General features: G+C 36.0%; 1 protein-coding gene across 6 annotated transcripts in view; it reads right to left on the reverse strand.

Moving 5' to 3' along the window:
- Positions 1 to 10,587: 10,587 nt before the first annotated feature.
- tlk1a (tousled-like kinase 1a) overlaps positions 10,588 to 27,336 on the reverse strand; it is a 34,540-nt gene continuing 17,791 nt past the window's right edge. For 4 of the 6 annotated variants that reach the window (XM_022680354.2, XM_022680355.2, XM_022680356.2 and 1 more), the window contains 19 exons: positions 26,000 to 26,038; positions 23,518 to 23,593; positions 23,334 to 23,377; positions 22,955 to 23,050; positions 22,768 to 22,854; positions 22,492 to 22,584; positions 20,279 to 20,389; positions 19,926 to 20,062; positions 18,298 to 18,486; positions 18,028 to 18,094; positions 17,763 to 17,860; positions 15,752 to 15,833; positions 15,550 to 15,641; positions 14,918 to 15,007; positions 14,199 to 14,368; positions 13,102 to 13,237; positions 12,870 to 12,981; positions 12,614 to 12,721; positions 10,588 to 11,685 (listed from right to left, as the gene is read on the reverse strand). In XM_022680354.2, the coding sequence (XP_022536075.2) occupies positions 11,530 to 11,685; positions 12,614 to 12,721; positions 12,870 to 12,981; positions 13,102 to 13,237; positions 14,199 to 14,368; positions 14,918 to 15,007; positions 15,550 to 15,641; positions 15,752 to 15,833; positions 17,763 to 17,860; positions 18,028 to 18,094; positions 18,298 to 18,486; positions 19,926 to 20,062; positions 20,279 to 20,389; positions 22,492 to 22,584; positions 22,768 to 22,854; positions 22,955 to 23,050; positions 23,334 to 23,377; positions 23,518 to 23,593; positions 26,000 to 26,038 (1,983 nt within the window). In that variant the 3' untranslated portion in view covers positions 10,588 to 11,529. The remainder of the gene's footprint in view (positions 11,686 to 12,613; positions 12,722 to 12,869; positions 12,982 to 13,101; positions 13,238 to 14,198; positions 14,369 to 14,917; positions 15,008 to 15,549; positions 15,642 to 15,751; positions 15,834 to 17,762; positions 17,861 to 18,027; positions 18,095 to 18,297; positions 18,487 to 19,925; positions 20,063 to 20,278; positions 20,390 to 22,491; positions 22,585 to 22,767; positions 22,855 to 22,954; positions 23,051 to 23,333; positions 23,378 to 23,517; positions 23,594 to 25,999; positions 26,039 to 27,336) is intronic. The other 2 variants (XM_022680357.2, XM_007253505.4) reach the window with 2 other exon arrangements.

Consider the following 27,336-nt stretch of genomic DNA (forward strand, 5'->3'; position numbering starts at 1 on the left):
AGCTTTATTCAGGTGTGGATTATTACTGTATTATCTTCTGTTTTATACAATTGAATGTATTTGGAACATTAAACCTTCCCTGAACATAAAAGATCACCAAGATGCCATTGATATCAATCAAAAATACTGTCTAATATCTTAGTTTTTTGCACCGTTGTTAAATAGTTTTTTTTAGTGTAAAACAGAAATACAAACATCTGAATGGAGGAAAATGAAGGTGCTCTTTTTCTGTGTATCAACAATGATATGTTAGCTAGAGTATTAAGTTCTGTATCTTCTTATTTATGTTTCTTGTTAAAAGAAATGTATGTATCATATGATGCAGCTCATTTCAATCATTAGAGCACCAGTGCATCACATTTCATACTGGAAATACACTCAAACTCCTTATTGACTGGTAGCATGGACATATTGCTCTTGTAAAATCTTTCATTTGTATTGAACCTCTACAGTACATTAGGTTCAAAGGTTCTTAACCTTTGTGCATATTATTTGCACAAATCATTCCTTATGGGATCATCAATTGAAAGGTACCTAAATGTGATTCTCTAATGGCAATCCTATGAATATATCATTTTGCCTTTTGAGTTCACTGTATTATTATTTGTCATTTACATTTTCTCTGGAGAGGACCACAGGGGTCTCATGAGGTCACAGCCCCTCTACAGATGGTCGCCCATGAGGAACGGAAATCTGGATGGTAATCACTCAATATAAAAGTTCACCAATATGCCATTGACGTCAATCAAAAATACTGTCAAATATCTTCGTTTTTTGTTAAGTTTTACTTTTTTGCACCGTTGTTAAATTTTTTTTTTAGTTAAAAAATCTTGTTGTGGTCTCAAAAACTCTTTTAAAGATATTTATTATAAAGGTCATCAGACCTTGCTCTCTTTCAGACTCGCTGTAGCAGCTTCATATGGTCTCACCAATCAGAGTCTTTCAGCTGCTAGAAGAATTGTGAATTTCAGACATTCAATCAATATAGAATTGGCATGATCTAATTTATAAAGCTTTCTTTTGTTTGAATGTTACTTGCCTTTCTTTAATTTAGATGTTACTGTTTTAATCCTCAATAACACGTTAAGTTCCATTTTCGAGGTTTCTAAGAAAAATCTCAACGTACAGCTTAACAAAAATGGTCCACAATTACTTGGGAAATGTCTTGTTACATTGATTTCCGTTATATGTTATATTTTAAAGAAAAAGAGTTCCAATATTTCAAAGGAATACAATGTAAATACATATATTTATATATATACTTAGTATTAATTTATAAAACTGTGCTTCTTGTTCGGATAAAACTATACTTTTACTAAATGTTTTCATAGGAGCCTATATTTCTGAAATAAAAATATACTTTACTGTACTTTAATGGCAAAACGTTAATTTTGTCATACTAACTGTGCTGAATAAATGTTACGTGTTAAACTACACCAAAAAAGTTTAATTTAATTTGTTATATTTTTTAACAGTTTATGTATGTCACTCCTCAAAATGAATGTTCTGTTAAATTTATACCTTAATCATATTTTTTTTAATTTGTTTTTAATGTTCCGTTGCACAGCTTACACAAATACACTTAAATTATATTAAATAGTGCCAACAATAACATATGACTAGTATACTCAGTATAAATCTAGTGCAAACTTCTATAATTTCAAGTATAAACCAGTAGTACTTACTAATTAGTGCTTCCAAACTAACATAACTTAAGTACAGATCAATTTTAGCATAATATAAGTATACTTTTTTCCACAAGTAATACCATTTAAAACTGGCAAACAAAAATTAAAAACATAAATACAAAAATCTGAATGGAGGAAAATGAAAATGGAGGAAAATATTTTTTCTGTGTATCAACAATGATATGTTAGCTAGAGTATTAAGTTCTGTATCTACTTATTTATGTTTCTTGTTAAAATTTTATGTATCATATGATGCAGCTCATTTCAATCATTAGAGCACCAGTGCATCACATTTCATAATGGAAATACACTCAAACTCCTCATTGACTGGTAGCATGGACATATTGCTCTTGTAAAATCTTTCATTTGTACTGAACCTCTACAGTACATTAGGTCCAAAGGTTCTTAACCTTTGTGCATATTATTTGCACAAATCATTCCTTATGGGATCATCAATTGAAAGGTACCTGATAATGGCAATCCTATGAATATATCTTATTTTGCCTTCGTTTTTTTTTTATTTTTTTTAAAGGTGCAGGTCTCTGTGTTAAGTTCACTGTATTATTATTTGTCATTTACATTTTCTTTGGAGAGGACCACAGGGGTCTCACCACAGGGGTCTCATGAGGACACAGCCCCTCTACAGATGGTCGCCCAAGAGGAACAGAAATCTGGATGGAAATCACTCTCCTGAACAGACAAAGAGCTAAAGCCATTCCAGCATCAATCATTAGCCATCACTGAGCATGGATTTCCTACGTTACAGCACATTTAACACAGATTATCTGTGAGGCCAGCCGTGAAGTAATGGGATGGTGGAATGCAGCTGTGGCCGCTGATACTCACTGATCGAATGGGATCAATCTCACCCACAACACAAAATGAAGCCAATTTAGGGCAGATTTCATCAGGCCTGGTCTCCTCAGCCCTGCTCCGTGAATGACAGCAACTCCATTTTGCTTCAGGTCAGACACTGGAGACTATTTCCTATTCTAAAAAGCCCTGATCTTTTCTCAAATCCAGCCTCGCCTCGCCTCTGTCTCCACTGTCATTCCCCATTTCTCAAATTAATAGCCCAGAGAGAGAATTTTACAGGGTGATCATCACGGCGCCGAGCTTTCACAGTCTCCACAGTCTCCACAGGCTGCATTCATTATTCACTCTTTTAAAGATATTTATCATAAAAGTCATCAGACCTTGCTCTCTTTCAGACTCGCTGTAGCAGCTTATGGGAAGCCAATTTCAGGCCTTTCTCAGGCTGAATGCATTTTATTTTTAATGTAGGAACAGAGAGAGAGAGTGTGTGTGTGTATGTGTGTGGTAGCAAGGCTTCAACACTTACAATATTTTGGAACATATTTTAATGTACCGAGGTTTATTAAATTTGCTGGATTATGATTTCACTTTATAATATAAAAAGGACGTGCTTTATGAAAGGGAAGAGTACAGTATTAGTCTACTGTGAGCAGTTCTGCTATTATTTATGAATCATCTAATGTCCTTTTTTTAAACTTACAAAATTACTTGCAGAACAGTCTTTTGTGTGTGAAACTGTTTTCAGGCCCTTTCTGAGCAGATAAGGCAGATAAACAATCCTGATTGACTGTAATTTGGGGTAGAGCTGTGTGTGCACTTTAAGGCACATGAGCCCTTCGTACAGTACAGCACAATTTAATTTGATTTTATTTTTTTGTAAACCACATCAGTGGATTTAAAATTAAATAGTTACGACTGATAATTACTAAATGTTATTGCAATGTTTTGTTAAACATTTTAAAATGAACACTTACTTAATTTAAAAACCATTAAGGTGAAGTACAGGGGCAAATACATCATTGTGCAAATACATATGTGCCAGACTGTATGAACAGATATTCTGTATGTATGAACCTAAATTATCATCACAATATTTCAGAAAGATGATTTTTTTTTGTGATGTTGAAATTCTTGGTGAAATGACAAAACACTTAATAAAGAATATTTTATAAATTTCAAGAATATACTGCTGGAACAAAATAAATTATACAGTTTTAATTAGTATAAATGTATCTGTTTCAAACATTTGGGAAAAGCTATAAACACTCGACTATTGTAAGTAAACAGTAACCTACAAAAATGCTGATTATGAATGACATTATGGCAAATAAATTAGAAAAATAATGCAATGTAACAAAAATCTAACAAAATACTAAACTGCAGATATTTAGTGCAGCATATAAACATTAGCAAATTACAAAAAGTATCCTGAACAGGATATGGATTTCAAAAAGTATAACAAACTGTTGAGTTTGATAAAAAATAGCACACCTCTAAACAGACACACAATCCTGGTTTTAAGTGAACATACAGCTTTACTCTAAAGTGTAGTCTGGTCAGTATATGTAAGTATGTAAGTATATGGAGAGTAGCAGCAAAAAAATTTTCTTTTAAAAGCTTCATCAAGAGATTTGAAATGAATCAAGCAAGATGTGATTGTAACACGTGGCTGTAGTGTCTAAATGGTGATGCGATATGTTTATTAAAGACTTTAAAATAAACACTAAGCATCTACACTTGCTTTATTTCAAAGACAGTAAAAAGTGATAGAATTACAAAAAAAAATCTTTATCCAAATACCTGTTTTCCTGACTGTTTGACTGGATGTACTGTATGTTTATAAGACTTCTCTGTAAATGAGAAACAAACACTCGCCTTCTAATGTAGCTGAAGCTGTTTTCCCCCACTAAGCAAGTGGCTAGTTATGGGTAACATGTAAAACATTAGCGGTGATAACATTGTTGGAGCTTAATTAAATTGATGTATAATTATGGAGTTTAATTGGGAGGCAGGTGTCTCAGGCCTGCAGAGGTAATTGAAAGATAATGAAAACAAAGAGAGGCAGCGTGAACAGAAGAGTCTGTTCCAGCCTTTAATACCACTATTACACCAAGCCAGAGGCACTGACACAGTCCACCGACCACACAGGCCAGACTGAGCCAGGCTGTGTTCTGTCTGCTATTACGTTAAAAGGCATTATCCTGTTCAACGGCATTACACACACAACCATAAAACGTAATGGCACTGATGTTTTTAAAAATATTATATTTGTAATTGTGGAACTATGCAGATTCACAATGAAATACATTTAGTACGGCTATTATTACTGAGTTGCCCGGTCGGCTTTTACTCACCCAGGCTTTGTAGTTCCAGGGAGAGTTCTGTTTGAAATGCCTGAGTGATTTCCAGTTCAAGATTTATAAAACTCTCTGACACACAGCCAAAAGAACTCACACTTAATTTACATTAGCTGCACAGCCTTAGCAGAGCCTCGAAATCTGCATCAATTTCAATTACAAGCATTATTAAACCTAGAGCAGACTTTGGGAATAATAAGCCTGCCTCTGCCATCCCTCTCTCTCTCTCTCTCTAGTCCACACAAGATGGCCAGCAGACTGAGAAATACCTGCTGTCTGAGCCTAGACAGTCTGAGTGCACACACATTACTCACTGAGATATGTGAGTAATGTGAATACAGCCATGAACATAAAATAAATAGAGAGGATGTGTGTGTATTTGGGTGTGTGTGGGGGGGTGCATGTACATACTTGAGGATGACCAACAAAAACTGTGCAGCAACAGATGAGCTTCTTACACAGCATTTAAAAACTCCAGCAGCACTGCTGGGTCTGATTCACTTGTACCAGCACACACACACCATCAAGCCAGTGTCACTAGCCTATGCACAATAAGAAGGAGGATGGAGTGAGTGAGTGGACAGTCAAGCAAAAACAACCTCATCCCCACTGTAAGGTATTGTGATGGATCCCTGGTGTTGCAGGCCTTTGAAAACCTGCCTGGATACACAGAATCATGGACTATATAAAGTACCAACAGATACTAAGCAAGGAAGCTCAAACTGGACTGTGATTAAAATCTTCTAGTAGAATAATATCACTTAAAGGTCAATGAATACAAAGACAACAAGAAGAAAAATTGTGTGGATTGAACTAAAGACAAGACTTTACAAGTCAGAAAGTAAGACATGTATAAAGTACTAGAGAGCCAGACTTGAATGGAGTGAACATGCACAAACACACACACACACACACACAACAACTACAACAAATAGTCAGCAGATGTGCACAGAGCGGTGAGCAACCATTGCTGCAGCACCTGCATATCGAACTCATATCCCTCATCAATTATCAAGGGATCTAACCACTGGACCACCACCATTATATGTTTACCCGCATTGACAGTAAATGTGGACGGTACTGTAAAAGAAAGTCTTATGCTGGGGCTGAAGCTCGGCTTACGTGTGGCAGCATCGGCTGAGACTCGACATGGGCCATATGGAATTAGGCCGAATGTGGTTTATAATAAAAGGGTGGACCAAACGGTGTGGCCCAATTTCCATTTTATACTCAGCAAACCAAGGAATGGACACATGTGGCTTGGGACAACTGCCTTATTATACTCAGCAACCGGGGTTGCTGGCGCCTGCAACACTCAGCCTAGATTTGAGCCAATTATTTGGGCCAGATTTGTACCTAGATTCAAATCGGCAAGTAGTAGTGATTTTTGCCATCTGGGGGGTGTCATATTTTGCTTTTCTAACTAGACAATGCAAACTATTTAAGCTCATTTTAACATTTGTTAGCAATGAGTGCATCTAAGGAGCTGAGTCCACTATTTTAAAAAGAGTACTGAGATCAGTTTTTGACATTAAGGCATTTTCAAGACTCCATACCCTCCTAAATTTTTTAAACTGTCACTCCAGCACCCTCATGTGGCCACAGCCCTCTCCCTCACTCTGTGCTTTGCTGTAGCTCAGTGTTCTCCCTGCTCTGGATGGAGGCTGTTGATATATAGCTCTGGCTCCAGTCCCTGAAGGCCTGATGTGCTGATGTGTTCTGCAATCCTGGGACTGCCTGCTGCATTAGGCCCCTGATAAATACTGACAGCCGCTTTGTGCACGACTCCTTTAATCAAATGCTGATGGTGATATTGACGAGGGCAGCTTGGATTAGTGCCAGGGTGTCTCTCTCTCTCACTCCCTCTCTCTTTTTCTCGCTCTTTGTCTCTCATCCTCACACACACAAAATGATCTATTGTATCAGTCAATAAAAAAAGATAATCAGCAAATTTAGACCTACTGCAAGTGAGCTTCTGAGGCCTTTCTAGAAACTTACTGCTTATTTATTTCCCAACATTTCATCTTCACTAGTGTCAAATTAGTCCAGTCAAATGAGATTCATTATCAGAAAAGCAGTGTTCAACGCAGCACAGCCACTTCCACAGTTATTGATTATGCAAGCAGGGCTTGGCTTGCCTGGCAGCAGAAGCTCTTTTACTAGGGAAAGACAGATTTATTGGTGTTCAAATGTAATTTATTTCACCCACAGCATGGGAGTCTTTAGGGGTCTCTTGTTAAAGCTGAAAGACTGGTGGTAAAATCCTTCTCAGAGAGGAGTCATTAAGCAATTAGCACTGAGCGGAGAGCGGTCACTGTGTGGGAACTCTGCACTACTGATTACCATCTTTAACAGTAAATGAATACATGACATGCAGAAGTGGCGAGAGTAGTCTAAACCCTTGTTAAAGTATTGCTCAGCTAAAACAATGCAGCTTACCCAAAAAAACAACTCAATACATACTTAGGGATCCTGTAGTAGTCATTGTGATGCCTAATGCTGTGTGCTATTTGAACATGGATGATTTTGTACGACTGATTTACTGAGACACAAACAGACAGAAGTGCTAATAAACTATAGAAAAGTTGAATAAACAACTTGTGGATATTCCAGTTTAGATATCCTACTTGTAACTTAAAAATAGTGTACAATTATTGGAAGGCAGCATAACATCAGTGAAGTGGGCAGACACTCTCACAAACTCCACAATATGAGTAATATTACTTACTGTGTCAGTCCACATGTTTTTTTTTTTTTTGTACTTTTAGTGATGGTTTAGTGATCTCTCAACTTGTTCAAAAATGCATGTGCAAAGTGTGTCCTGAACCATGTTTACACCCAAACAACAGTTAAAACCTTCAGTGTACTGTACTGTCACATTTTCCCTAGTCAATTCATACATCTTGAGTATATCATGATAAAAGCAAAAAAAGTTAAAAAAAAAAAAAAAAAAAAAAAAAATGAGTAAAGCACTTAAGACACATTTAAAACATACAAATCAAATTACTCAAGCTTAATTCAGGAGGTGGTCTGGGACGCATATAAAATTGTAAAGTTTAAGGCAGCAACCATCATAAGAACAGCTTAATAGATATAAAAAAGAATAAATAAATAAAATAAACTAGCATTTTAGTTTAACTACCGGTAACCAGAAACGCATTTAATACATGTAAAGGCGTGACTTAGACTGTAGGGGGAGCCAAAGAGCAAAAATTGCCATTTCTGACATATCGCTGCTTTAAATGATCTAAGGAAAAGGAATAACCTCATATGTCAGAAAAAAAACTATTTATATTTATGAATTTTGATTAATACTCAACCGAAGCCAAAGTTGGTTACAACTGAATCATGTTACATGTGAGGAGATCATAGTGTTAGGAGCCTTACCGAAGGACCCTTATTGTTGTAATATATATTGTGTACTTGGCCAGCAGGATTGACAGTGTTATCAACTACACTACACAACAATCTATCACTGTGTGAACAGTTTCAAAGCAATACAGATGCTGCTACCAAATATATTAAACACAAAAAGTTTAGAAATTAAACACAATTGACTGCCATTGCGTAGCAAATTTTCCAACCACCTTTTATCTAACCTTTTGACCCAAATTCTAAATAATAACAATAAAGATATTTAAATATAACAATAAAATTAAGATTAAATATGAGTAAAGATCAAGTGATCATTTTAAAATTTTAAACCATCACAAGATTACTAAAGTAAAGATACCTGGTTGCAGCACACTTGAAGATGAGAACTCTGTGGTCATTTGCGGTTTCTGATATGTCTGCTTCTCTTTAAACCTGTAATGTCAGACAGCAAAATTGCTGAAAATCTTAGAAAATGACATTAGATACCAATTTTAATTTAAACTTAGTTAACTATATTATCACCTTCCTAAAATAATTGCCTATTTAATTTTGACTGAAGCCAAAATAAAAAGCAACATTCAATTTTAATACCTTTCCAAAATGGCGGCTACCTTCACTTAACTCATTTTCATGATTTAGGACTGGCCCCTAACCAGTAAGTGAGGAAACTTGTTTCTGAGTTTTACCGTTCAGTGACAGGTGATGTAACGGCGAGGTCCTTTGTGTGTTAAGGTGCTGAAGATATCCTGTGCTCAGACTGTTCTGCAGTCAGCCGTATTTTTGTTTGCTCTTTTTTATAATTATATGCTAATGTTGTGTTCGGCTGTTTTCCGTCTTCTACAGTAGCTAATGCTAACGCTAGCTTCCTAGCTACAAATCATATCTACAGTTTAGTCAGATTAGTGCACAGAAACCACTGCAGAACAGCAGAAACAGGTTATTCTGATCTCATTATAACAGCAGAATTGCACATTTTTGAATGTCTGAACCTCTAAGAACTCCCTCTCAGTTATTACAAACAGTTTAATAAGACATGGTTTATCAGAGTTTTGAAAAGATTTTGTTTCTAAAACCTGTTCTTAAGATAAAATATAATTAATTGTGTGGACAACATTAAAGTCTGCAGTGCTATGTTCCTTTGATTCTTTGACTCCCAAATTCCAAATAAAATATAATTCCATAAATAAAATATATTGTCATTTTGAGCATGTATTTGCATGTATGTACAATGCCATAAAGATGCAAAGCTTTTAGACCTCAAATAATGCAAAGAAAAGTTCATATTCATAAAATTTTAAGAGTTTAGGAGTTAATATTTGGTGGAAATATTATCTTGATTATGTCCCAGAGGTTTTTATTTTGGTAAAATTTAAGAAACTCGTTATTTTTAAATGCCAACTACCAAACTGAACCAAAGATGTGCACCCCTGGACTAAGCTACAGTGGGGCAAAAAATATTTAGTCAGCTACTGATTGTGCAAGTTCTCCAACTTAGAAAGATGAAAGAGGTTTGTAATTTTCATCATAGGTGCTCTTCAACTATGTGTAAAAATGAAAAAAAAAAAAAAATCCAGTTTGACCTCGTTATCTATATAAGAGACACCTGTCCACAGCCTCAGACTGTCAGACTCCAAACTCAACTATCGACTCAACTAAGACCAAATAGTTGTCGAAAGACACCCGAAAGAAAGTTGTAAACCTGCATCAGGCTGGAACAAGCGAATCTACAATAGGCAAGCAGGTTGCTATGAATAAATCAACCTTGGGAGCAATTGTAAGGAAATTAAAGACATACAAGGCCATTGATAATCTCACTCGATCGGGGGTCCCATGCAAGATTGTTTAAAAAACTGAATTTTTCTTTTCTTTTCATTTCTTAATCTTACGTAATCTCTGTTCCTCTCTGTGCCCATTTTAATTTTTTTCCGGTAAGTAGCATCTGTAAGCTAGTGAATCAGGTCAGACATGGGTCATTTTCCTGGCACCCAAGAGGTTTTGTTATATGCAGTCACAGAGTATAGAATGTTTTACTCCTCTAATTCACAGGAACTTACAGTGTTTCAGTTTATGTTTGGATCAAAACCAAAAACGTATCACTGGTGCTATAGAGTCAGCATCTGTCATGGCGGTAAATTCTACATTTTGTTTATTAAAGCTTTACTGTATAAGGAATTTGGCCAGTATCAGTCTGGGCAACCCTCGCCACTAGGGTTGGTCTTAAGCAGCTAGTTAGTTAGTCCATCACTATGTTATGAACAAATAACAGACTGAGCGGTAGACAACATTGGTGTTGTTGGTATGAGAAAGTGTGTGTTGCACGACATACCATTAAATACATGTCAGGCAAAATATAATTTCCTGGTGTTTATTATCATTTATTCTGTACAATTTGTACCCAAAGTAGTTCATACAGCCTTTTTTTTTTCTTTTTTTCTCGTTTTTTTTTCTTAAAAAGCAACAACAAAGCAGCAAACACTCCAGGAAACCAAATTTACAAGAAAGAAGGGCAACAGAAATCGTTAAACTTTTGTACAGAATGAATCTGCTGAAATTTAATATCTGAAATTAAGGTTCTGTACAGCAAATATACATTAACTCTCTAGAAGGGTTTCTTTAATTTTTTCATCCTGCATAGGATTCTGTACATTGTTGTTTGTCTACATTTGGTTATTTTGTGCATTCAACATTAGTATGCTGCCTGGCCCTATTGTGACACTACATGTCACAACGTTTGCTAGAATTACATTCTCAGAGCTAATTGTACAAATAAAAGAGCTAACACTTTCCTCCAAAATCCAATACATCAATGCTGAGTGAAATCCATAGACCTACTCTCAGTGTAGGTTCAAACAAACCATTTTAGCATGGCAGCTTGGCAAAGGTCTCCAATTATCATATACAGTGGGTTACCAGGTCTTTGCATATCCCTTCCAAGGCAACTGCCATTTTTTATTATTAAAAAAAAATTAACGGACGAAAAAAAAAAAAAAAAAAAAAATCACATTTCAAGGTACTTAGAAGTAGCAGTGCTCTAAAGAATCTTCAAAAGGCCATTAAACTTCAATGACGTGTTCTCGTCCCAGTCCTTATTCGTTCTCCTTTACACTTCAGTTGGTCACAAACTCCACACTTGGTACTGCCAAAAGCCAAACTCTGATCCATCGTCATGCCCAACGTTCACAACCTGAGGACTCACGTGTTCATTTTTTCCTCGCTTTCCTTCTGTCCAGTTCCTGCAGGAGAGAGCAGAGATTGGCCACCAGTGCTGTCAGTCAGGAAACCAGTGTAGGCTGTCAGTAGGAGATCAAACTGGAAGAGGCGGGGCTTGAGGCCAGGTTGCCTGAGGAACTGGAGCGTCTCATATGGGGCAGTAGGTAGGAGTCGCTTCCCAACTGATGCACATCAAACCTATCCTCCTTTCTGTAGGCAAGACATCGTCGGATAAATGCCTGCAAAACCAAAAACATCACTTGTTAGAAGAGGTTCGTATTGTGAATGACACACCTTACTGGTTTCGGTTTTTAAAAAGTTGTAACCTGCACATTAACATCTACAGAGAGTAGTGATCACTTTTCATATGAACTGTTTCATTAAGAGTCAAATTGGTCAATGATCAAAATTACTGAATCACTGTTCAAAAGTTTCAAATCACCATTTAAGATCAGGGTGGTTGGGACTTGATGAGCATTGGGAACAGCTTAATATAACAGACCAAAACATGATAAATTATGTTTAATTCAAACAGTTCAAAAAGTGATATTGATTTTCTGAACAGTGGTTTGACGCTTGCATTTTCAGTCAGTGACATTGAGCCAAAAATATATCACTGATTAAAACAGTAAATGAAAATAGCAAATCTAAGAGGTTTTAATTGTTACTTTAAGTTGCTTTATGAAAAGCTGGTACTAATTCACTTCTTACAAAAAAAATACGTTACAAAATTCATATCAGAAATAGAAGCCTTTTTAAATAACAATTTTACATTTTCCACTGCACGCACCGTACATTTTATATTTTCAAGCAAAACATGTACATCATAATTTAACATTTTTAAACAGAGTATTTTTTTTGCTTGTTAAGCAAATACTTTTTTTTAAATAAGCAAAAGCCATAAAATATCTATATAAACCAACCTATTAAAAATTACCTATTTAAATGACACATGCTTATTTCTATTGACAATAATGCTGTGTAATGGTTTACACATACAAATAGCATGTCCTATCATCCTGTTCTGTCTTCACAACACTAGAGGGCATCCTTGTCATACTATTGGAAAGAAGAGACCCACACCCCCAAAAAACACTCAAAAATTTTAAACATTAAACTATCCAGAAAAATAAAACCACAAAAATAGAGAAAGAAAGTCACACTGACCTTGGCTTCATTGCTTGCCACGGGCTTGACGGGGAACTGCACCTCAGTGGCTTTGAGAATAGTGTTCTCCTGCAGGATATCCTGCTGTGACTGGTTATGGCCAAATGGCTGAAAGAGCACAACATTTACTTTTTTTTAAAAAACCTTTATATCTTAGCAAAGAAGAATAAGGATAGTCATGATTAATGCTCTTATTCTGACGTGTTTTATGTCGGAGATTATTCAAAATGTCATATTAACACCGTAACATATTTACCTTCCTTCCATAGAGGCACTGGAAAAAGATGACTCCTACAGACCAGACATCTACTTTGTTGGAGATCTTTGGAGGTTCCTTACCCACAACAAAACACTCGGGAGGTAAGTACCTTAAAAAAAAAAAAAAAAACACACACAAAAAAAAAACCTTAGACAAAGACCAGATTTGCAGCTAAAGATGTGCAAAATACGGGTCTAAGTATCTGTGCTAGAAAACAGTGTGATTTTACCAGTAAGTGCCAGCTCCTTGTGATGTCAAGTCCATTCCATCTACTCCATAGTTGTCATCATCCATGATTTTAGACAAACCAAAATCAGTGATCTTTATTTCTCCACAGGCCGTTCCATCCACTAGCAAAATATTCCCTAAAGACATTGATATAGAACAGAGTCAAACATTTTCTAATATAAATTTGGTATGTAATTCATACATTTTCATGAAACAGTGAATGCTTGTACATTAGAGCTTAGATTGGGCCGAAAAAGTGCGACCTGACCCGAGTTCATTTCGCCTGAGCCCAACTAGACCGGCTCCATAAACTATCTTTATGATTTAAACCACACATTTTTGAGTAAGTACAGCGATAAAACAGTTTCGGGCCTTGAAATGAGCGAAATCTGTTCAGATTGATGTTAATTAACATTGCAACACTGAAGAAGTATAGACCTAATATTTAAGAACAATGTTTATTAAGAACAGCTACACACAGCACAGAAGTGTGTATGAGCTCCAGAGCTGTGTGATTTTACCATTCTAACTTGTGCAGTTTTTATTTAAAACACAGTTTGAATTGTTACTTAGCTTTATTGTGATCATCACGTCATAGATTTATATGAAAATAATATAGCATTAGAAAACAGATATCTAAATCACAGACTATATGAGTGCGACCTGACCATACATTGGATCTGCTAAATCTTAAAGAAAGAGCTGGATTTCAGCATATTCCTCAGTCTGTATGAACTCTTAACCAGAGTATTCTTATATTGTTCAGTCTGAACATGCATGAAAACAGACCACAGCATCAGAAACAAGAGATTTAATTCATTTTCATCTTTTATCTGATATGTTCATATTTTGACTTTTTGTGTTATAAGAAAATAAAAATTAAACATGGTAATTCTGTGAGTTTACTGGCTGCTTGCAAAGCAAACACCCAACAACTGAGCTCCTCATGCAAACAATACACAGTTTTACCATTTGCATCATTATCTTTTTACCCAAGTTCACGTTAAGCATTGATCAGATTACTAACAAACTTGATTTCGCAAGCAACTGGATTATGAAGTGCATATAAATGAACTCTGTGTGTTGCACGTCTGATACCTGGTTTAAGGTCATAGTGTATGATGGGTGGCTTGATCTCATTCAGGTATCTTAGTGCATTAACGATCTGCATAACAATTGAACGAGCCTCTTTCTCGGACATCAGCTTGTGCTGTTTCAAGTAGAAATCCAAATCATTGCCTTCACAGTATTCCAGAACTGTACAAAACCTACAGAGAAATGACAAACAAGATCATTAGAGTAAATTAAACACTATATTGTGAATGCAGTGAATAAATGTAATAAACTAGATCACATTCATCCATTTATAGATAATTTGTTATAGCTTAGAATTTTACTTTAGCATATTGTAGAGACTCCCATATGTAAGAGGGCAAAACCTAAGCAGAACTTTTCATCTATTAATAAATCTTAGTCATATGGATGTAGCTCTTGACCCAGTTTCTCAAACGCATCATAGAGCTGAAGAACACTTCAGCCAAAACCCCCTAATGCTACTAGCAGAAAAATAGAAGACGTTCACTTGGGCTTAGTTAACATTATGTTAAAATAAAAAAAAAGCAATTTAAAACTTTCATTTACATTGATTAATGATTACTCACAGATGACTAATAATAATCTTAGGATTGCAATGCTGTTACAGCAGTTTTGGGATCTAGCTAGCATGGTGGAATCTGCATACATAGCTCATTAAAGAAAGATTTTGTAAAGAAATCTGTGTAAAGAAAATTACGTTAATAAAAAGGTTTTACACTTACGTGTCTGTGTCCAGTGAAAAATAGTCATAAAGTTTGACTATTCGTGGATGATCCAGCTGCTTGTGTATTCTGTACTCTCTACAGGCATGTCTGCATATGGGGGAGAGAGAAAGAGAGATATGGAGGGGGTGAGAGAGGTTACCATGGGCAACAGAGGTGAGCCCCAGGCTGGCAGGCAGGCAGACAGACAGCCTCAGGTGAAACTGGCTGGATTTCCAGACATTTACAGCACAGAACAGAATACCAATCAGACTGGAAATACCTTATTATACATATCAATGCCCGAACCCACAAAAACCACACCGCTTCAGAAACCTGACCTACCTCAACCCCCAATTCCTCTACCCTCTGGCCATCAAACAGACTGTTTCAATCATCCAAGCTAGTCTACATTCTCATCCTAACATGCTACCTGAATCAAGCAATCAAAAATTCAACAGCAATTATGTTCCGGTGCCTGTGCCGCGGCTGGGCTTGGGAAACCCTGACAGCCCAAACACTAATTAATACAATTTATTCTTTTATCAGTAAGCAGTTTACAGAAATTACACATTATTCACAGACACTTCATGCAGGTACAGCCACTGTGAGGGCTTAACACAGACATGGGTGGGTGTGTCATTTAAACATACTTGTGGTAATTCTCCTTCTTCTCCTCCCTCCAGTTTTTGTTGAGCTGATGGATTTTCACAGCAGCATACCGCTGTTCAATAAGGTCAAAAGCCTAAAAAATAAATAAATAATTAAATAAAAAAAAATCCTTTTAATATTCCAAATGTCATTCTCAAAACATTAGCTCTTAGACTTAGCGTGCAGACTCAGACATAAGCATACCTTGTAAACTTCACTGAAACCTCCTCTTCCCAGCAGATGTAACAGCAGGTATCGCTCATTTAGAGTTGGGTGGTCTTTGAACCTAAAGGATGGGAGATAAATATGAGATAAGTCATAGGGTATCAGCTGCCCATTCATAATAATGAGCGAAAAGCAGAGAGAGAGAGAGAGAGAGAGAGAGAGAGAGAGAGAGAGAGAGAGAGAGAGAGAGAGAGAGAGAGAGAGAGAGAGAGAGAGAGAGAGAGGGGGGGGGGGGGGGGCAAATCACCACAAAGGTACAGGTATGTTAATAATTAGAGATAAAGATAGAAATCATTTACCTAGTATTATGCAGTTAAGTTTTCATATCAAATTCAAATGTTGGAATCCTGCTTTTGTCTATGCTTGGCTAAATTATATATCAATAAGAGAAGTCATTAGATCCATAGGTGTCAAATACTAGAAACATTAGCATAGATCTTAGGCTCCTCCTACAGGTAGCATTAACATTAGAACATTAGAATTCTTAACAGCAGTAATTTTGCTCAGTTTTAAAACCATCAAACTCACACTATAAGAAATGCTCAATTTTATGGAGAATCAGTTTTATTTTTCAAATTTAAACGAATTACCAATTGCTGTTAGTGCAAAAAAAAGTCTGTACCTAGTACCTAAAATCCTATTTCAGTGGTTCAAAGGCTCAAAACTTAGAGGATGTCAGTAATATTTTTAAAACAATCCTAGCAATTTTATAAATATCAAAATATTATATTTTTTCCAGGACAAGCAGGAACCCTGCTGATGTATATCCATCACAGAATCTTTTTGATGCATCCTAGATTACTAAATTTTTCAGACTATAAGGCATACCAGATTATAAGAGCCACTATCAATAAACGTCTATTTTCTGGTCTATTTTAATAAATAAGGCACACCAGATTATACGGTGCATTAAGCGTCACTAGTAAGAATGTCTACATCGAAGTGAGCAAGGGTGTCTCCATGTTTCCCTTCTAATGGGGAAGCTGTAATTCTTAAAATTAAATGATTTTATGTGCACCTTATAGTCTGAAAAATACAGTACAGATTTGGATGTACATTTTTTTTCTCGCATTTATAACAACTCACTCTCGCAGATCAAACACAGATCAGCCAACAATAATTCTAGCTTTGTATACATGCACACACACGCACACGCACTACACTGGTCAGCCATAACAATATAGTTGTCCTAGTTGTTTGTATTAATTATTTGATTAATTGAAATAATTATGACACTATTTTTATTAACTTCAACTTAATAAAAGCCTATTGAACAGCAGGATCATTATGAACTATTACAGACACTTTACTTTAAAAGTACCAAGCAGTCATGCAATGATAAAAAGAATTAATCATGTAGAGAAGAAAAGGATACATCAAAATACATCAATAATCGTTTTATAATCACATCGCAAACCTCTGAATCGTAATGGAAATTCCCACCCCTAGTAATGAGGCTTGGTACAAATGAACACAAATGAACACAACCACATTAATACAATGCTATGAGATGAGTATAATGAGAATATAATTAGATGCCTAGAATGCTCTGTTTTATCAACTAATCATCCACTGATACTAAGGGATGCTCTACCACAACAATCAATTAATTAACAGAGATTAATAAAACATTGCGTGAGTCATATTAGAAACAAATGCATTTTCTTAAAAACTGATCATGTTTGATATGAAAGCTAAAAGCTTGTAGGCGTCGGTATTGCAGAACAGTGAATGTATAGTTCCGCCAGTTTACGCAACATAAAGCTCAAACTGTTCAAAACTCCAAACACTGAACAGCAGTGCTATGAATGTAAAGGTCACAGCTTGCCTTTTTTTTTTTTTACCATCCTCAGAAGTGTTGCGCATGTCTTTAATGTAGTGCTGATTTTATACAGAACAAAAAGTGCAATGACAGGCAGCACCCTGAAAAGCATAAATAATGACGCAGCTATGAAAGGCGGCTCTATGTCGCCATGGAGACGGTACTCACTGAGAGCTGTCCTCGTTGTTTATTCTCTTCAGCTCACGAATGTGAAGGTTCCTCACTCTCTCCAAACGCTCCAACTCGGCCTGGATCTCGGCCTCCTCCTACAGCACAACCACAAACACCATCAATCATTCAGCAACACACAGAGCGCACTCAGCACTGACCACAAGGAAAAACATCAGAGTACACTTCTCCATTCAGCTCAACAGTCTGACATCAAGTATTAGTGATCAGTCACAGGCAGAGGACAGTCAGTCATAAAACTGACCTTCTTCAGATGACCAAGACGTAGCTTAAAGATCTCCTCCTGCTCGTGATACTCAGCTAAAGTTAATCTGCACATAAAGAGAGAGAGAAATGATCTGATTGTTACAAGAGCACAAATGACTAAATCAAAATGCTTCATTTGTAATGAATGTAAAACAAGTTTCCACATGATCCAGACTCATGAATAATAATAAAAAATAATAAAAGACAAAAAATCCTGTACTGCAGCAGAAACACCTGGATCTACACTAGTAGGAGTGAGAGTACTCACAGCTGAGGTAGGCTGGGTTTGAGGAAGGGGTCGTTCTCAGCCCCGTTGACGGCCTTGGTCTTGCGCTGCTTTGGCTCAGAATTGGCATTGGGGGTTTGGGAGTTACTTGCTGAAGGGGGTTTCCTCTTGGCTAACAGCTTCCTTTGTCTCTCTATGTCCTCCCTTTGCTGGTTTATAGACTCCTGCTGCCTGCCAGACACAAACAAGTAACACATGAAAAACCACACAAGCCATACATATTGAAGCACTGAGTCAATCTCTGTTATTGCTTTCCATTAAAATATAAATAAAAAAAATATTAATCCATTACTATGGGCATGGTACTCTTGCGCACTAGGGCTGTGTATTGGGAAAGAACATGATATGATATGCATATGCATTTTACCAAATTGAAAACCTCTGAAATATAATCAAGAGGAAGAAGTATATCACAAGCCATCAAACCAATCTGAACTGCTTGACTTTTTGCACCAGGAGTGGCATACATTTATCCAAAAGCAGTGTGTAAGACTGGTGGAAGAGAACATGCCAAGATGCTGTGATTAAAACCAGGGTTATTCCATCAAATATTGATTTCTGAACTTGCATTATATGAGGTCTGAAAACTGTGCATCGTGTTTGTTATTTCAGCCATTTTTCATTTTCTGCAAATAAATGCTTTTTCCAGAGCTGTATTGTGATGACCATAAGCAAGAGGATAATTTACTTGTTTTTTCCTTTTTCTTGTTTTCTTGAAACTGTCCTAGTATAAAATGCACACAAACAAATTATCCCACTGTTCTAATTTGTATGCAACAAAACAGCAGTATAAGTGAGTAACTTATTTACTAAAAATAGATGCTGTGTTTGCCAATCAATACAGTTTTCCCAAAAAACTGAATTTGATCTACCTTTAATCATTATTTAAAAACAAATTTAAGTGTGTAAATGCACATTTGATTTGTTTTTTTTATTGTCTTTTAATAATAATAATAATAATACATTTTATTTATATAGCGCTTTTGTTAATGTTTGTCTTTTGTGTTTGTGGTCCCTGCACATCTACTTTAGCCCTTGTTTTGATATACTGTGAGCATTAGTAGAAAGCAAGGTTATAATAGTTTTGTTTATTTTCATTATAGTTTAATTATATTTGACATTTTTATATTTAATTTTATTTTTTATTGCATAGTTTAAGTTTACATACATTGTGCTATTTGTAAGATTCAGGATTCAAAAAGGTCAAAGTATTGTGTAATAAAAACTCAATAAAAGAAACCATTAAAAAAAAAAATCCAGCTACTTTTGAACAACCAACTGTCCACCAAAATTTTTAACTGCAAATTAAATTAAGATTTGGACTGCCCAGCACTGGATACAGGTATATATTTTTACCATATCAGTGCAGTGCATCAGAAAAATCTGAAAACTGAACTAAAAAAAAAAACGCTTACAGATAAATTGAGAAACACAAAAACGAAGTGTATTCTATCTATAATTACGGTATAATTTTGTAAGTTTTAGCTTAGTTATAGCTTTTTCTTTTAATTAGTTTTTATTTACTTCAAATTTTGTTCGTTTTGCATCGTTGATGCATCATGCAGAATGATTGACAGCTTGCTGTAGAGCACAAAAACAAAAACACTTACTTGATAAGGTTCTGAAAGGCATACCCATCTGTCCATTGCTCAGTAAAGGAGGCCCCATGTCTAACAGTGGCGAACTGTCCTAAACGCAGCCGGTCCTGCATGCTCTTCTCCCGACATGCCTGCTTCTCCTGGGTGCTCTGATATCAGAAATACACAACAGCATAAGAAACAGCTTTTAAGTGGCTGGAAAAAAACAGGAGTGACTACAGATCTGTGTCTTTATGTCAAAGGGATTGTACATGCAAATCATCTTAAAATGCTGAGAATAGACAGGGTGGACAGTTTCATTCCTACAAGGAGAAAAAAAAAAAAAAAAAAAAAAAAAAAAAAAAACACATTTTGTTATATCTCACCTTTTCAATGAGAAGTTTCTTGCTCATGGTGATGCACTTATTTAAGCGCTCCTTATACTTTTCAAGTAGTTTCTGTTGTTCGTCTATTTGTCTCCTGAGATCACAGTTTGCCTATTGCGAAAGGGAAATATAAAGAAATAAATAAAAACATATCCATTAGCCAGAGTGGTGTCTATAAAACTTCACTCCTTCTCAGAAACTTCCTGACACAAGAAAATAACAAACCAATAAGGAGTTGTCGTAATGGAATGAATTTTTATGTATGTGGATGCAATAATATGTAATAATAAAGTAATAATAATAATAATAATAAAGTGATAAAACTATTACAGTGAAAAATATGTTTACTGGGGAAAACTGTACTAATGAAAGGACTGTCTAGTTGGGCCACATCTAACCTGGATACAAAAGGAAATACGGTTGCATAAATGTTCTAAATTACATCCTAAAGGTGCGTTTACCAACAGATATTACATTTCATTTTTAAATATCTTGAATGATATTACACCCTGAAATATTGTGCCATATCACCCACCCTAATTATCACATCAGGGTACTACTTTTTTGCTGTTTTAAGAAAAAGAAAAATTCACACTGTTCTCATTTCCCATTATATATCTACTAGAGACAGATTATATCTGTCCAGTATCATTTATTTTACTTCAGTTCTGGATATATGGAAATATATGGAGTGCATTATTAGTATAGTACAGTATTGTATTCTTGAAATAATTTTTTAATTTAGTGATTTGTCATGTCGCCAAGAGTATAATCATCGCGTAAATACCATGAAACATTGTGATATTTTAGGGCCATATCACCCACCCCCAGCTGGCATCCCAGCTAGTCCAAAATTTGGTGGCTGAGCATGCCAAGTATAACTTGCGGAATGTCATGTACACATTGTATTACTACTAAGGGTTACTGACTATTGTATGTATGTATGCAAGTATGTATGTATATGTATATGTTGTATTTGATGCTCCGTAGATCACTGAACCACCAGTTAAAGCAATGTGTTCATCCACAGCAAAAAAGGCAGGATTTAAGCATTTACCCCAATATATCTATATTCAAACCTAACAGCATCAGATCCTAAAAAGAACCTGTATTTATCACTAAAATGAACTGGTTCCAGTCTATAGCAGGCTAGTTCTTCTTGTTCACAACACCACAGCAACCAAAAGTGACTAACATTCTAGATGGAGGCAAATTGTCGAAGAGACAATCCAGCTCCTCTCAGTCCAATAATGCCAAATATCTCCAAGTACATTGTGAAGGCATTGATCTTTCACTACCCAAATTTACGCTCCAGGAGCAGCGGAGGAAGAACTTTATGCTCTTTTGTAGAAAGATCCAGCATCTAATTTGACCACACTTTTAAACTTTTACAATTTCTGCCTAATGTCTGGATCAGACTACACGATTTTAGCCAGATTTTGACCCGATTTTGTTAGCACCGACAATTTGCGTGCGTCAGATCCGAATTTCAGGTGTCGTGAGCGACAATGGTCCGTGTAGTGTGACACAGTCAAAGAGCAGTTATTTTACGTGAGCGACGTCGTCGGAGCGTCCGACTGAAAGACTAGCATGTTAGAATTTTATTTTATTTTATCGCCTAGTTTGACATGCTGCTCTGCGACCTGCTCCCTGATTCTGACCAATAGGAAGTCAGAGCGTTCTGTGGCGCACAGATGTAAACATGGGAAAAGAAAGCGGGGTGGTGCTCCTGCAGTTCACTGGATCAGAGAAAAAGAAAAATCATCTAATAATCTACTTAATCCATGAAATGTTCTGTTTACAGGCACTGAAACCTAAGTAGCTTTATCTTTACCAGTTCTCTTTGGAGTACACGAAGCATCTAATGTCCATTTGGGTCACCCAGGAACCCAGGAGCCCACAGTCGCTTTCCCCCCCCTTTTTTTTTTAGTTTTTCTGAGCACAAAAGCACTACCATTACGCAAAGGGCTTCTCAGATTCTATGCTTCTTCCCCGTGATGACCTACAAACTCACGCGAGGATTGTTCGGTGACTACTTGTAATGTTGCCAGTCCCCCGAGAACGACACAAAATGAAAATAACTGCTTAATCTGACATAGTGAACATCTTGAGGGTCAAAAATGATGTGTAGTCTGAGCTTGCCATTAGACAGATGCACCACATGCTAGCTAAGATGGCCACGTAACAAAAAGCATAACAATGCTGCTTCGCACCCGTAACAAGTCATCTATCCTGCCTTCTTTCTTCTCCAGGTCCAGGTTTTTATTGCTTTCCAGAGCGGCCAGCTTCAGCACAGTCAGATCAGTCTAGGAGTAGGGAAACAACACACACACACACACACACACACGCGATTAAACATTCAAACAAACCTTAAAAACAATATATATATATATATATATATATATATATATATATATATATATATATATATATATATATATATATATATATATATATATATATATATATATGCTGTAGACGTGTCTGACCTGGATGCTCTTTACTGCTAACTGTTTAGGGTGCATCACATGGTCCCCAAAAGATAGACTGGTGGGTGATGAACTGTTCTGCCTGACCTGCAGAGAGGAAGAAAAAAAAATAAATAGAATAGACTGTCAAAAAATGGAAAAACTGCAGAAGCTGACAGTGTGTTTGTGTTAGCTCTATGAAACGTACACTAGATGCAGGTGCAGAGTGGGAATGTGAGTTCTGCGGAGAACGAATGACTGGTGGTAAGCCTCGAACAGGACTGGACCCATTACCACCCTGTATCTAGAGCAAAAGGGAGAGGGATAGGGGGACAAAGGGAGATAAAAAAAAAAAGCGAGAGGGAGAAAGAGAGAGAGAACTTGGTTATTTTTAACATCACCTTTCTTAATGGTATTTGCCTGCAGTGCAACACACTGCTTCATTACATTTCCAGGAGCATTTACAAACAAGACAGACAAACCAGCTGATTTTGTAATCAGTTCCAGTGTGCACATCAACCGACACAATCACCTCATTTTCACATGATATTCACTACCAATCAACGTGTGATGAATTCAAGACTTACATCAAAATAGTCACTAATTTTGGTTCCCCGGACGATAGATTTCCCTGAGGAAGGAAAAAAAAACAAGAAAAAAGTAGTGAGCTGAGCAGTGAAGCTATGAATATGTAAAAGAATCTCCAAGTGCTGGAAAAGAATAAAAAGAAAAAAAGGTAGGCGAGAGAAAGAAAAAGAAAAAAAGATTTACCTTGGCTACTCTCTGACTGAATCTCAGCTTTCCTCTTTCTTCCTCTGGATGATTCACAGTGCTTCTTTTCAGGGGTCTACAGGACAGATCAGATTACAAAAGGACTTGACACACATTTTTCATCTTGTACATTTAAGACCATGAGAAAAATCAGCAAATTCCTCTAAGCAGCAGCTGCATTTACAGCTTTACTTAACTGATCTGGCTAGAACCTTCCAACCCCAGAGAGACTGTACATCTGTACTAGTTAAAACAGAAACTAAACGAAAAGCTTTATGTAACTTGCAGGCCGAAGAAAAAAAATATATAATGAAAGTGTTAGCACCTTGAGACTTTGAGAAATTCTGTTTATAAGCCTCTGACAAGGCAATAACACGGCAAAGAAAATGCACAGTAGAACATTTTCCTACTTAAAGGATGCCAACCAAACTAGCTACAATCCCCCAATTAGAAAAAAGGGACATGATGAAAAAGAATTTACCATTACGTTAACTCTTTTTTAAATGCAGACAGTATGAATCCAGGATATTTTTAATTAGTCTAGTCAACCTTATTTAATCTGTGTATTTATATAAAGCTCTGACATTTTTTTAGACCACTACAGTCTCTGATTTTGCTATTTATAGGTAAATGTTTGAGTTAAATGAACAATGTTGTTTTATTCTATAAACTACAGACAACATTTCTCCCAAATTCCAAATAAAAATACTGTAATTTAGAGCATTTATTAGCAGAAAATGAGAATTGGCAGAAATAACAAAAAAGATGCAGAGCTTTCAGACCTCAAATAATGCAAAGAAAACAAGTTCATATTCTTAAAGTTTTACGAGTTAAGAAATCAATATTTAATGGTATAACCCTGGTTTTTAACACAGTTTTCATGTCTTTTGGCATGTTCTCCTCCACCAGTCTTACACACTGCTTTTTGATAACTTTATGCATTTACTCCTGGTGCAAAAATCCAAGCATTTCAGCTTGGTTTGATGGCTTGTGATCATCCATCTTCCTCTTGATTATATTTCAGAGGTTTCAATTTGGTAAAATCAAAGAAAAAACACATGTTGGAATGGGAAAATATAGAGCTAGTAATTAAGTGAAGGGGGATTAATTGTGATTTCAAACAGGTCATGTGAACAGATGATTGTAATCATCTCCATGACCCATTAGAAGAGTCAGTATTTCTTTTTTTTTGGAAGAAATGTACGCCATGCCCTATATACCAAAAATAAAACAAAAAAGACCATCCAGACTGGTATGAGAAACAAGTCCAAATGCCAGGGTCTGTCATGGTGTGGGTTTGTGTCAGTAGACTTCTGTAATTAAGCATTAATGCAGAAAAGTGATTTTCAGGGATGTTCACTGTTTTTTTTTTTTTTAAAACAAGACAATGTAAAACCACACACTTCACAAAGTCATGGTTGTGGAAAAATGAGGGTCCAGCCCGGTCTCCAACAAAACATGTGTGGAGAATTTTAAAACGAAAAACAATGACGAATCCATACTTTTAGTCTCAAATTATAGGACAAAACATCTAAAACATGCTTTGGTTGCTTTGTATTTTTGGTGGCAAAAAATGTTGCGAAAATAAATGGCAACAATACAAAGCGTTATTTTTTTGTAATGCATTGCAGGCCTGACATGCGGAAATGGATATTTATATATCGACTAGTGAAATTAAATTAAGCGGTTTTCTATTTCTATACCATTCCAAATCTCTTGATTTGTGGTTGCTCCAATATCCACAGAAGAAAAAATAGCATGTATTAATGCAAAATGTTAAATGGTACTATGCTGATTTAATGACATTTGATGGTCATTAAAATAAAGAAATAATAATAAAAAAAAACTGATGATGAATCCATACAGGTAAACGATTATTATTTTACTATTAACATGAATCAACACTGCTACACCCTGCTGCAAACAGGGGAGAGAGAAAGATGCAGCAATCCTATCCTGCAGAGACAAAGAGTGGCTAGCTGCCAGTACATCTTTGCATTCTGATCACCAAGGAGTTCACTTGCTGCCTTAGCCTGAATATCTTCTCAGCTACCTCCCCACAAAGCACGTCTCTCTTCAACACGAAGCAACAGATAGCATTTTAGATGTAGGAATTCACAGTGCGGAGCCGCATCTGACTGAATATGTAAATGATGATTAAACACTAATCTATTTATGGCTATAGAACAGGCTACTGCCATGAGTCTTCAGACAGGAAGAGAGGGTAAAGAAAATGAGCTGGAGACCTCAGTCAGTCTTTGACTACACTCTCCTGCTTATTACACATTCATTTGTCCGTGAGTCACATCAGGACGCTCCTAACAGAACAGCACAGCATGTGATTGGAAGTTCCTGCGCTAGCTAAAATTGGTAGACCTAGTCCCCGCGCTACTGTCACGAGACACTCAGACACAAAGCAATATGGAGGAAAAAGACCAAATAAAAGAGAGAGAGAGAGAGAGAGAGAGAGAGAGAGACTTACTGAATATGCAGGGGAACTGCCTCTTTTCACATCAGAGCTCTGTTAGGAGACAGGGAGAAGAAAGGACATGAGCAGAAGAGAGAAGAAAAAGGAGGAGAAATAAGACGTTAAAGAAAAACAGGTTCTGGGTAACAGACTACATGACCAAAGCCACAGTTTATAATTAGCCTTTAGTGACAGTGACTGAATGTCACAGTGGTCTTAATGAGTGAGCTGGGCTGGTTATGGATGCGCCACACACTCTTTGCTGGCATTTTTGGGTCACACATGGGCACCAGAGCTCAAAGCCATGAAAACAAAGGGTGGAAAAATGGCCACTATGGAAATGGAATCAAGATTATTACAATGAAGAAATTGATAATAGATTACTGCTCAGTAAAGTCTACACTAAAATGTATATATTTATATATACAGACACACATGCACACAGACAGACACAAACGCACACAGACACACCTCTCCAGAAAAAAAAATAAGAGACCACTTCAGTTTCTCTGATTTTGCTATTTATAGGTATATGTTTGAGTAAAATGAAGATTGTTGTTTTATTCTATAAACTACGGACATTTATCCCAAATTCCAAATAAAAATATTGTCATTTAATTTACTTGCAGAAAATGAAAACTGGCTGAAATAACAAAAAGATGCAGAACTTTCAGACCTCAAATAATGCAAAGAAAACAAGTTCATATTCATAAAGTTAAGAATTCAAAAATCAATATTTGATGGAATAATCCTGATTTTTAATCACAGTTTTCGTGCATCTTGGCATGTTTTCCTGCACCAGTCTTACACATTGCTTTTGGATAATGTTATGCCACTCCTGATGCAAAAATACAAGCAGTTTAGCTTGGTTTGATGGCTTTAAATCATCCATCTTCCTCTTGTTTATATTCCAAAAGTTTTCAGTTAGATAAAATCAAAGAAATTCATAATTTTTAAGTGGTCTCTTATTTTTTTCAGAGCTAAAACGACAATGTACACCGTCTAGATCATTCTAAGACAAGGTAAGCTTTTATTTCCTGCCATTTATATTGTGGTATGTATGAACAAAAACATAAATAAAAACAAACAATAATTTAAGGCACCTTTTCTTTCAACAAATTAATTTGGACTTCTTATTACATATAATAATAACAACCTCATTATATCCCATAATAAAAATGGGGTAATCGTGTGTTTTGTTAGTAGTTTAAAATGAGAAATTCAAGGCCTATTCTTTTATTTATGTTAATACATACACATGGTCACATAAAAACAATTTTTTAAACATAATTTGAAGCTAATGGCTTATAAATGAATGAATTCCAACTTTCCAAACAGAAATTAAACAAATC

Source organism: Astyanax mexicanus, chromosome 11 (assembly GCF_023375975.1).
Source record: "Astyanax mexicanus isolate ESR-SI-001 chromosome 11, AstMex3_surface, whole genome shotgun sequence".
NCBI lineage: Eukaryota > Metazoa > Chordata > Actinopteri > Characiformes > Acestrorhamphidae > Astyanax > Astyanax mexicanus.